The sequence below is a fragment of the Calonectris borealis genome, chromosome 20 (genome assembly GCF_964195595.1).
Source record: "Calonectris borealis chromosome 20, bCalBor7.hap1.2, whole genome shotgun sequence".
NCBI lineage: Eukaryota > Metazoa > Chordata > Aves > Procellariiformes > Procellariidae > Calonectris > Calonectris borealis.
This window is the reverse complement of record NC_134331.1, coordinates 8266467-8279013: the sequence shown is the minus strand read 5'-3', so window position 1 is coordinate 8279013 and position 12547 is coordinate 8266467. Positions and strand designations below refer to the sequence as shown.

General features: G+C 38.9%; 1 protein-coding gene across 1 annotated transcript in view; it reads right to left on the bottom strand.

The window, feature by feature from the left end:
* GLP2R (glucagon like peptide 2 receptor) overlaps window positions 1-12213 on the bottom strand; it is a 45539-nt gene extending 33326 nt beyond the window's left edge. The window contains exons 1-2 of the mRNA XM_075169736.1: window positions 12109-12213; window positions 5094-5187 (exon numbers count right to left, since the gene is read on the bottom strand). Of these exons, the coding sequence (XP_075025837.1) occupies window positions 5094-5187; window positions 12109-12213 (199 nt within the window). The remainder of the gene's footprint in view (window positions 1-5093; window positions 5188-12108) is intronic.
* Window positions 12214-12547: the final 334 nt, after the last annotated feature.

The following is a 12547-nucleotide window of genomic DNA, read 5'->3' as shown; positions in this document are numbered from 1 at the left end:
AAGACAAGACAAGACAAGACAAGACAAGATGGAAAGGGAAGGGAAGGGAAGGGAAGGGAAGGGAAGGGAAGGAAAGGAAAGGAAAGGAAAGGAAAGGAAAGGAAAGGAAAGGAAAGGAAAGGAAAGGAAAGGAAAGGAAAGGAAAGGAAAGGAAAGGAAAGGAAAGGAAAGGAAAGGAAAGGAAAGGAAAGGAAAAGAAAAAAGAAAAGAAAAGAAAAGAAAAGAAAAGAAAAGAAAAGAAAAGAAAAGAAAAGAAAAGAAAAGAAAAGAAAAGAAAAGAAAAGAAAAGAAAAGAAAAGAAAAGAAAAGAAAAGAAAAAGAAAAAAGAAAAGAAAAGAAAAGAAAAGAAAAGAAAAAAGAAAAGAAAAGAAAAAAGAAAAGAAAAGAAAAAAGAAAAGAAAAGAAAAGAAAAGAAAAGAAAAGAAAAGAAAAGAAAAGAAAAGAAAAGAAAAGAAAAGAAAAGAAAAGAAAAGAAAAGAAAAGAAAAAGAAAAAAGAAAAGAAAAGAAAAGAAAAGAAAAGAAAAAAGAAAAGAAAAGAAAAGAAAAGAAAAAAGAAAAAGAAAAGAAAAGAAAAGAAAAGAAAAGAAAAGAAAAGAAAAGAAAAGAAAAGAAAAGAAAAGAAAAGAAAAGAAAAGAAAAGAAAAGAAAAGAAAAGAAAAAAGAAAAAAGAGAAAAGCGTAGCATTTCCAAAATGTCAAAGGACAATAAAAAACAAAACTCTGGGAGTGAGATCATACTTTTCTTGGTACTTGTGTCCTACTACCAGCAAGCACATGCCTAGAGATGATCAGACTTCCTCAAAGGTGGATTTTATTGGAGGTAAGAGTAACTCAGCGTTGTTATTATACTGACCGTACATGCTGTTATGATGACCCCCTGTCAAAAATACACCTTTCTTTCTGAGAAAGTCTGCTTAACATTGCTACTGCATATCTTCATTAGTATTGTTCTGACTTCTGGTCATTCACCTTTGAAACCTTGAAGTCAGATAAAGATTTACACAATATAGAAGGAAAACATATAATTAGATTGTCAGCATCTAGCAACAAGTATTATTTTATCATCACGTAAAAATCTAGCATGAAGTGGACAGTGAAGAATTAGATAACTGAATGCTTCAGCTGAGTGACACCCTGATCCTTCCTGCATGTGCTCTTAGTACAGTGACGCTCCTACATGGTAACATCCTGCACGGTAACCAGAAGAGTTAGTTGCTTGCTTCCAAGGGAATAAATCCAAAACCTGCCTACCTCGGTTTCTGGGGGCCTGAGACAGTCCAGATGCATCATACTGCTGACAGACATTTCATTATGTGCTCAAATTGACACTGTGTTGTACTAGAAGCATAACAGTTTTGACAGAGGTAACTGCCTGGTTTTCCTACCTCTAACTGCTTAGGACTCAGAAATGATGTGTCATCCATGCAAGTCCCTAAACTATGGAGATTCCCAGATTCTAAGTTCTCAGCAAGGAAATGCATACTGGCAGAACTGGCTTTAAACATTTTTGATGGTTTTCCCCTTTTGCCTGGTAATGACTAGAAGAATACTCCAGGGCATTATTCATATAATCTTTATTACCCTCTTGTAAGTTGGTGGAAGCTGAATCCAGAGTCTCCATGTCCCCAGAGAGTGGAAGGCACAAGTTCCACATCCCAGATTACTCCTGTTTTCATCCAGTGCCTGCCCATAAAAAATACATAAACATCACGGAGAACTGGGACTGGAACTCCTATTTTTCCCCAGCTGTCACTGCTGGATACATACTGGCTCAACTTGAACAAGGGTTATCCTATCTCCTTCAGCACCACTAGTGGCCCACTGGTTAGCATGCTTTCCTGAAACACCATGGAATCATAGAACAGCCCAGGTTGGAAGCGACCTCGAAAGATCATCTGGTCCAATCTTTCATGGGAAAGGGAGCCTAGATGAGATTATCTAGCACCCTGTTCAATCGCATCTTGAAAACCTCCAGTGATGGGGACTCCACCACATTCTTGGTGAGTCTTGTTACAGTGAATGATTGTTCTCACTGTAAAAAATCCTTTCTTACATCAAGAAGAAACCTCTCCCCGTGCAACTTGTACTCATTGCCCCTTGTTCTCTCCATGTGGCTCTTTGTGAAGAGAGAGCCTCTTTGTACCTGCCTTTTACTTTGATGAGGTCCCCCCTGCACCTTCTGTTCTCCAGGGTGAAAAGACCTAAATCCTTCAGTCTTTCCTCATACGGCAGGTTCTCCAGCCCTTCGACCATCTCCATGACCCTCCTTTGGACCCTCTCCAGTCTGTCCGTGTCTTTCTTGAATTGTAGGGACCAGAACAGGACACAGTACTCCACAGGCGGCCTGACAAGCGCTGAGTGGAGTGGAATGATCACTTCTCTATCTCTGCTAGTAATGCCCCTGCAGATGTAGCCCCGGATCCAATTTGGTTTTGCTGAAGCAGTGGTGCACTGCTGACTTATGTTCACCTTGTTGTCCACCAGGACCCCCAGGTCCCTTTCAGCAAGGCTGCTTCTGAGCCACACAGATCCTAGCCTGTACTGAGCTCTTTGGTTATGTCTTTGTTAAACTTCATACAGTTCTTGCTAGCCCACTCTTCCAGCCTGTCCAGGTCTCTCTGTAAGATGGCTCTGCCTTCTGATGTGTCCACCTCACCACTCAGTTTGGTGTCATCAGCAAACTTGGTGAGGGTTCTTTAAAAATGCCCTGGGGGGGCCCCACTTGTGACAGGCTGTCAACCTGAGTCAAAACCATTTTTCACTACTGTTTGAGTGTGGCCTGTTAGCCAGTTTGCTACCCATCTCGCAACCTTCCATCCAATCTGTACCTTGCCAGTTTGTCCAGGAGAAGGCTGTGGGAAGCAGTGTCAAATGCTTTCCATAAGTCCAGGTAAACAACATCCACTGCTCTCCCCATGTCAACAGCAGATGTAGAAGGTGCTCAGGTTAGTCAGGCATGATTTGCTTTTGGTAAATCCATGCTGGCTTTTCCCGATCACCTGCTTCATTTAGTTAGTAACAGTTTGTAGGAGGGCTCGTTCCATTACTTTCCCAGAGATTGAAGTAAGACTAATGGGCCTCTAGTTTTCTGGGTCCTCCTTTATTAGTGAATACTTTCCCTGCCCTGTTTAGTAATGAGTCTTTGTCTTCTCTGTGCATCTGCTCACATATGTTGTTGTTCTTGACATCTTTGGACAATTTCAGTTCTAGATAAGCCTTAGCTCCTGACTGCATCTCTGCATGCCCATCCTCAATGGGTATTTGGCCGCCTTTGCATAGATGGTATGCTTCTTTTTTTCTTTTAAGCACACTCTAAAGCTCAGGAGGAATGCGTGGGCATTTCCTGCCCCATGTATACTATGAGAGCTGAACCAAGTTCTTGATGAAGATGGGGATCAGAAGTGAGAATGGGGTCTTGCTTTTCTTCCCCAGCTGTTACAGCTTCACAGCGTAAGCTAAGGCAATTAACTCACGCTGTTGCAGCTGCCAGGAGCTGCAGCTGCCTCTGGAGCAGGTCAGTGATGAAGGCTGGAGAGCATGAGGATTCATTCCTTCAACATGCTGCCATGATGAAGCAGAACTGCAACTCCCAATTCAGTTGAAAGAAGAGAAAGCCTGCTATTGAATGTGATCACTAAAAATATTTTCCTTGACTCACAGGGTATATTTTCCCTTTTGCTTTTCAAAGGCCTGTGAAAGTTAGAGATTTCAATATTTTGGGAAAAGTTTAAGGAACTTTAAAACATAAAATATTAAATAATTTAGGCTTGAAAACCTCTGTTTTTTTCCTTTTTTTTCTGCTGTTTTAAATTCCCAGGCCAATGCTTTGGATTGATTTCCAACTGCTAAATGCATTTTGAATACACACATTGATCTTTGAATACACACATTGATCTTAATCAGACCATGGTCTGGCCGACAAAGCTGCACACTGCAATGTCATAAATGCAGCTTTCTGCCACTAGCAAAGTGAGTCAGAGTTCATAATATCATCCTGGAGTCTACCTGTGCAGTTGATGGGGTGAGGTAGCCACCAAGCAAGATGACCATGAGCATATCACTTGCACACAGGAGCAGAGACCTGCCTATAGCCAGGGAGTACAAAACATAGAGCATGGTTTCACACTTAATCTTTCCTTGGTGACTGCATTCACCTCTCTTCCAGCACCTCTTCTCCAACTACTCAAACCAAGCCTGTGTCATCCTTTCCTCAAGACAGACATCTAGCTGAGCAGAGTTTATACTTTTAAGAGTGAAATAATCACAGATTATAAGCTCCCCTTTTGCCAAACAGCATAAAACTTAGAGCAGAGGTAGGAGGTGTGGACTCAGTTCCTCCCTCTTCCACTTTGCAGGAGAAAACACTGTCCTCTGAAGCTATGCTCTTCAACCAAGAATCCAAAAGCCATAGAGGCAGGAGAATAAATAAGGGACTTCAAGCTAATGGTTGTAAGTGCCAGGTGAACACGGGGCAACCTGGTCTCTGTGTCTTAGATTCCTAACCTTATGACTGTATCACATAATGCATAAGCAGTCCTGTGAGAAGAGAGCAGCTCACCAGCTGCCTTGACTAGGCAGAAACCAGACCCTGTCTTGCCTCGTGTGTTTTGGGTTTTTGTCTGCCATCGCTCAGTTTCTAAAGTATAGAAATGGGAGACATCTTCTTTTCCTTGGATGGTCTCTTCTCCTGTGGTTAGCATAATTTCCAGGAATATGGGTTTGACTTCCTTCAGGCTGAAAAGGGAAGCGAAAACTGGTCTCCTTCATCCAAAGGACGTGGTTCTTACCAATAATGGGTAGCAGCTACCTCTTGACCAAGCATTCAGTGCTGCACCATGGTGGTAGCTCAGCACCAGCTGTTCAATGGTTCATTTCTGTATATCATCTGTTTTTACATATAGGAACCTAATATATTTCAGGACAAAGAGAGCCATTAACTTCATGATCGCATGTTTGCATGTCTCATTACAGCTGATTGTTCCACATTTAGAACTTATAAACAGACACACACTTCTGCAAAGTAAATAAAAAATATTTACATATTCATCAATGTTACTTAACACGTTGCTTTATTGTGCTCTTTGCTTCCTTACCAGTATCTACAGTTGATTCCTGCAGCATTTTCAAGCATTCTTGTTTATATTTGTTCCATCCAGTAGTGGTTTTTTCCAGCAGAGATCCTTTGGCCTGTGAGTGAAAATACTGAACATGAGGAAAATCAGTTAGAACCTTGTGGTCTTTTAATGACAAGTTTCTTTCCATTATAAGAAATTTAAGAGGAGAGGAGAGAAGAGGAGAGAGGAGAGAAGAGGAGAATGCAGGAACGGTAGGTAAGCGGGGAGGTAAAGAGAGTCCTCTTCCTTCTCCAAGAAACTATTAGTGATATTTCTTCTGTTGCTGTCTTTGCCTGAGCAAGAAATGTATTGCCGTGGTGCTATATTACCATAAAAATCTAATCAATTTATGTAAAGTCCCTTTTAAAAAGTCCACACAGATATTTAATTGCTAGGACCTGTGAGAGTGCACCAAAAATATTGAAATTTCATTCCTCCGCTGTAGAAAATGGGTGCTTATCTTCACAAATTTTACAGTCTTTCCAGGCTTTTTAAAGTCAATTTATGTAAGGTCAGCTAATACTTCTCATGTATTTATGTTTCCGCTAGATTTATTTAGGAATCTGATTGATGATAATTTTGAGAGCTGTTTATTTTTAGAGTATTTTTAAAGATAATCAGGCACACCTGGTTGAGTAGTACAGTAAAAAATTGAATAAAAAAGTCATGAATAAGCAATACTATTTAGCTACTAAGACCTTTTCTCCTGTGCATTCTGTGCTCCTGCCCAGCACTTCAAAGATCACTTCTTTCTCCAACAGTTACAACTGTGCCATAGACATTTTTCTTTTGCACTTTTTTTTTTTGAGAAAACACGGTTGTAAATCTTTGTTTTACGTGGCCATCTACACCAACTATGTTGTCCTTTTTGCCTGGACAGGGTTCAGTTTTGCTGTCCTCTTACATCCATAGGGGAGGAGAGTCTTTGCCCTCAAGACCTCTCACGTAGTGAAATGGAGCATTATTTTTATCCAGGCCAAAATTTTCTCCATATAAAACATCTCACACAAATGGATTTTTATGTCCTGAGCTTTTCTAGGTACATTTCTTTTCTTTTCTCTTTTTTTTTTGTTTTAGATACTTTCAAAGCTGGTTTTGCATAGGCCTTACTGTTATAGTGATGACCCCAGGGATCAAGAATTCCTTTAAATTCTAAAGAGCTAGATTTCTGGAAAGAATATCATCTGGAATAATTGCGTTGATGTGATCTGTTTAGAGAGAATAGAAATAAAAGCACTTCAAGAACAATCTCCCTTTTACTAGTGTAGCCTTGAAGACAGGCTCAACTTTGGATTTAGTCAGTCTAAGGACAGCAGATTCTGCGGAGTCCCCTCTGGTGTCTGGAAATCAACCATCCCATGATTACAAGAGCTGCCTTCTCCTCTTGGCTGCTCCTACACTGCGGGCTCCTGGCTCCTTGCTCTGGCTCTTTCTCTTTGGCCTGCACTGTGTTCTGGAAGCTTCTGTTAGCTGCTCCTAAAGGCAAGAACAATTAACCCTCAATCCACAGGGTCCTACCAGACCTATCACTCACTCTCTTCTTTTCCATGTGAAGACAGGCTGAGAACACAAATGAAAAAAAAAAGTGTGTCGGTGCCTAAATGGGCACTTGCTCTGATGGACAAATTCTGGCAGGTTGTATGGGAGAGGACTGCTGCATTCATAAGACATGGATGGCAGCTGCAGAAGCACACAGAAGGAACACAGCAGTTGAGGGGATTGTCAGTGGTGTTTGGAAAGGGAATGAGAGAAGAGGCTTAGGAGCCCTGCTTGGACATATTGTCCTTGAGTCACTCCCTTGGCACCGGGAAGCAGATAAGCAGAAAGGAAAGAGACCTAGATGTTAGCATGAAAGGATGAGATCAAGGATGTAGATCAACACTTGCTAGCACAGAGGAGAGAATTAAATTTGTCTCCACTGATAAAATTACTCCTAATATAAAATCTGCTCTGCTGTTAAAAAATAAAATTCCCAGCTATAGACAGATTTTAATAATGATTTTATATATAGTGACTGTGTTTAGGATGTGGTGGACATCTGTGGCATACACCTTATCAATGTAAGGGTTGCAACTGTCTTGAGGGGACTCTCATATTTTAACGTGCTCTCTGTAAATATCCATCTTTCTGACACATCTTTATCACACAACATTCTGACTGCGGAGGCCTTTAAGAGGGCCATAGCTGATAATTACGGTTTAGGAAAGGAATGGCTAAAAATAGAAGAATTAAATGCAAAATTGCTTGGTGATGTGTTAGATTTGGGCTGTTGAAGAAATGCCCAATTAGGAGCAAAGCAGTAGAGAAAGGATAATGCCAGATACTGCTTACAGTTCAGTATCAGCGTTATGACTTGATCATTATTTATCCAGGGAAAAGAACATCAGCCTAAGCAGTCTCTGTGTAATATACCAGCTGATTTTCTGAAACCAGGACTTTGAGAGGCTGGTGGCAGGCAAGTAGTCAAAGAACACTGTCACTATAAGTCACCAAAAATGAAAAATCCACTACTGGTTGAAAATGTTACCAATTATAATGACCAAATTTTGGAGAGCAGACTAAATATAAATTTTCTAAAAAGCAACAATCCTTATGCCAAAGGATGTTTTTCAGCTTTCCAGAGAAAATCAATTTCCTTTTGTCTGGACTAGACCCTTTTTGGAAACTGCTTTTCATACATGTGTGGTTGTCCTGAGCTTGTCTGAGCTTGGTGATGTGCCAAGGGTTGAGATAAATAACCAGGACAATGTATGGCTGTGAATTTCACCTGTATCTTTTTCTTTAAACCTATGTTTTTTTGAAAAATAAAGAAAATCATATTTATTTATTTTCAAAACAATAACAGTGGAGACTATTAGCTAGCTGTTATGAGAGACCATTCTTTCATGCATGTTTTTGCTGTGTAAAATGTTGCCTGCCCAATAGTCTGCTTTTAGTCTCTCAGATAATTTCCAGACACCGTACTTTAAATTCCAGGGAGTAGAAAGACTGTAATTATTCTTCCTCTGATGGGCTTGCAAGATAAGGAGAGAATATTTACAGCAGTCATGAGAAAGGAATGTGTGTTTCCAAAATAAAAAACATCTTGACATTTCCCTCATGTAGGCCTCAAAATGCTCGGAGACAGGGGATATTCTTCAGACACTCCGGGGTCAGTGAACCTCATTTGAAGAGGCAAAGACATGGAGATGATACATTTGTAGAAAAGACTGCTTGATTTAAGGGATAACACTTCAGTTTCTGATAAACAGATGCACTAAACAGCCAAGGAAATACAAGGAAAGCCTCACAGTGGCTACCTGGCTGCTTGTTTGGTTCCGTTCCTGGAGACGAGGTTGACATACAGTCAAGAAGAAGCTCACTCAATGAGAGTGAGGAGCAGTTTAGCCATAAATGACAGTTTCACATCACTTTCTTATGTAACTGTCAATTTCTGCAAAGCTGCAGGCAGAGTCAGATAGACAATACCTGGTCATTATTGATGTAAATATCTGTGAGGTGCTTGGTTTTCTACCATAAGACTTTCTGATGAAAAAAACAAAACAAGTCTATATAAAATCAGAGCTGCACGTGACAAAAAAATTAAGAGCTGTCAGCTGACCTCAAAAATTAATTTGAAATATCATTAGAAGAACACAGAAAATTATTTAAATTAATAATCAAAAATGTGCAGATGATTGGAAATTAACAGGTGAGCAGACAATGACCAGTTAATAATGGCCATTTAGATCACAAAGAAACATGAACTCCTCTGCAGAGCATGCACCATGATAGACCTAATGCAACGTTTTATTCCTAGAAGCCACAGCTGGAGGATGTATGTCAGGACTTTTTGAGAATTTATATTTAGTTTTAGAAATGAAGTGACATGAGCCACCTGTAGACAATGTTGCAGTACAGGAGACTATTGACATTTCTGGAGTTGTACATACCAAGGAGGATGTTGAAAAGGAGTACAAGACAATATAAATGAGTAGTATTTGTCCCTGGTACCACTCTGCCTGGATAGTATGACTAACTCCGATGGTCATATCTCAAAGGATATGGAGATAAATTTGCAAGTTGTAAGGAAAGTGCTGGAGTGGCCTTAATCATTAAACTAAAAGACTAAGAAATCCCCATAGATTTATCTTATCAAAGAAATGATAAACAGCTATTCAACAGCAAACCATGATGACTTGAATGGCAGCAACTTGTGAATTGACCATCAGCTACTTACACAGGGACTACCAAGGGTAGCTAAAAAAAGCAAGCTTGCTGTTCGTACGTGACTATTCAGTCTGCAGTGGTCTCCACTCTCTCTGGGGAAAATCTATAAGGACATATGTATAGAGAAAGGCTGAAGAATGCTGACAGTGCCTTGGAATGAGGAAAATCAGCTTGCTTTCCCTTCTTGGCTTGAAAGAGATTGATGCAGGTGCCCCAGGCAGAAGACTTCAGTGTTTTCTGCAGTGGGATATCCTGTTAAGGCTCTTCTGCATTAAGTGCACTAGAGAGCTATTCACTGTCCAGTGAGAAGGCAAACTGTGTGGGCTGGGAATAAGGCACTAGCCTTCAAAAGGAAGGGGAAATTAAGGAAGTGGGACATCTTGATGTCGTATGTCTGTTTAACGAAGTGAAAAGGATTCAACAGAAAAATCAGAGACAGGCTTGCCTCTGTATCTTACATCCATGTTGCTATTATTCTTCAGAGAGGGGCACAGATTCTCTCAGAAAGAGGAGGGTCTGCAGGCTGGCTTAATGTGAGGAGCACAGCAATCACTGCTGAGATTGCGGGGGCTTTTCCTGCTTTTGCACATGTGGGAGAAGGCCCAGTCCTGTGGGTATGTTCTGAGAAGAACAGACAAATTGCTCTCTGCATCTGACATGGGTCTCTGATTACAGATCCCAGTGAGGTTTTATTATGATCTAAGTTTTGGCCTACTCAGTGCTATCAAAATTTAGATACAATGCATGCTCAGTGGTAGAAATACAAACTTTCAGGTAAATTTACCGTGATCTCAAGGAGCGGCAACACGCAGTTCAGCATGGCTTTGGATCTCAGGTTTATGTTTCAGCCACTAGCATTTAAACAGGACTTCCAACTCAGAAGAAATTAAACTCCAACGTCCAAGACAGAAGCTCAGAAAGTCCACGAACTTTCGCCCTACACTGGACATTTCTTCACTTCAGGCTATCTGAAGTTTCACTGGTAGCAAATGAATCACCTCACCCTGCTTGCACCAAAGTTCACCTGTACTGAAATTTAATCAAACTTCCCTGGAAGAGTCTTTCAATTCATTTGGTTTGCTCAGAGCCCACAAACTGCATCAAGATGACACCACTGTTTAAAAATATGTTGGATGTGGCAGAAAACACTGCCTGAAGCTCTCACTTAGGCAATGGATTATAATAATAAACCTCCAAGGTTGCAAACAGACTGGTTTAAATTTATTTTTTTTCATAACTGACCACAGTAAAATCAGGATTTCACCCTTTAAATTTCTTATACTAAGCTAACAGTGAAATGAAATGTTTCTGTTTATTTGGACTACACTATTATGGACAGAAAAAACCTTCAATTTAGGTATAAACTAGAAATAAGAGCTTAAATAGTTACTTATTCTTTCAGCTATGATCCTGGTTTATTCTGATTGGTATTTTTCATATCGATTTTTCTAGGTTTTTGCTAGAAAATATGGATATAGTGATTCTTTAAATTTTTCTTTCTTATTAAATAGAATATGAAGAAATATAACACATATTTCTTTAAACAAGTTACAAGAATCACTATGACAAAGTAATTCACTGTGATTTATAGTCTTGTAAAGTTTTGGTCTCACAGAAGTAATTTTCTGTTAGCATTGATGGAACCAGTGCTTTAATCGAGATGTCCTACAGATTTAAGGTGTCTCACAAACCTGAGAGTTTTTTCAGTTCTATATTCATTTATGCAAGAGAAGCTCTAAATTTGAATTATACAAAAGCATTAGGAATATTTTCTATTAAAAAAAACAGAATATGTGTCTCCTGGTAACTTTTTCTTCTTAAAAAAGCTAGGAACACAATTACAGTCTCTACAGCACATACACATGCAAACCCACTTCCTTAGTAACCCAGCTAAATGGAGGACAAGTGGATAGAAATACCTTATTACTTTCAGTTTAAAGTAAGCCTGTCAATTACACTTATTCTCATGTACACTTATTTCATAGAAATGTACCCTAAACCTATATATGAATTTTATTCAGATGAATTGAAATTTACTATATCTTAGGGTTTTTTTTAAGTTTATCAAAATCAAGGTTGATATTAATAAATAATAATGATTAAAAACATAAGTGAAAATTTCCTTGAAGTGAATTACACTGAGATATTTTGTCATTAAATACCTAAAACTCTTCCAAATTATATGAAAATATAGACAAAGAAGTAAGCTTTCAGATCTTTTTTATAGATTTAAAAAAAAAAAAGTGAATAGTTTAGTAGATCTCTACAAGAAATAAAAGTAGAAGTCGCTTCTGTAAGAAGCTGAGGTGCAGAATTAAACTAATAACACCAGATTTCACAAATGTGAGATTTAATGCTCACCCCTTGTACAAGTCAAAGGCTAAAAGATAGTGCTAGAAACAAAGCAAAGCTGGTTTTAGAACAGGGGAAACCCAGAAGAAAATAGACATGATTTGTAATAGTATTGATATCTGGTAGGAAAACTGAAAAATAAATATAATTCAGTACTCATCAATATTGGTATAAAAAGAGATTGCATAAACGGATGTAAGCACAATTTATTCACTGTATGAACAAATATTAATAGAAGAAAATTGTAATAAATTACCTAGTCAGAGTGAGTTCTAATACAAAATTCTATAGCTTCTCAGTCTAATTTTTAATAAACATAAATTGTTATGTCAGAAATATTTTTGAAACAAACATGTTGTTTGTGAAGGTTAAAACTTTATGTGATAGGAATCCACTTTTGTACTGTCCATTAGTAATTATTGAATTAGCTTACCTGTTTCACTAGAAACAATATAATGACAGAGCTGGCAGGTGCAGGAGATATTCTGGACCAGAGTCCCATGCTGGAACAGAGACCAAAAAGTGTCAGCATGTCCATTCTAATAAATTTGTCCCCAATATGCTGCCCTTTCACTCTACTATAGATCAATTATATCACCCTGTCCTGTGAAAAAAAAAGTAAAAATGTCGTCTTTTATGAGTGCAAACTGTTTCATGAATCTTCTCACAAATAAGTAAGGAAGTCTACTAAAGTGTCTAGGCTTGCTGGACTCCAACTATGTTTTGTTTTTTCTGATTAAAGGCAGAGAGAATTTTCTCTAAACTTCACAAAAAGTCTGCTTACTGTAGCTTGTCCTTTAGCCAATAGGAAGTCAGAAAACTATTAAAACATTAAAGGGCTGATCCTGTTCCATTGAAACTCCATGGGAATT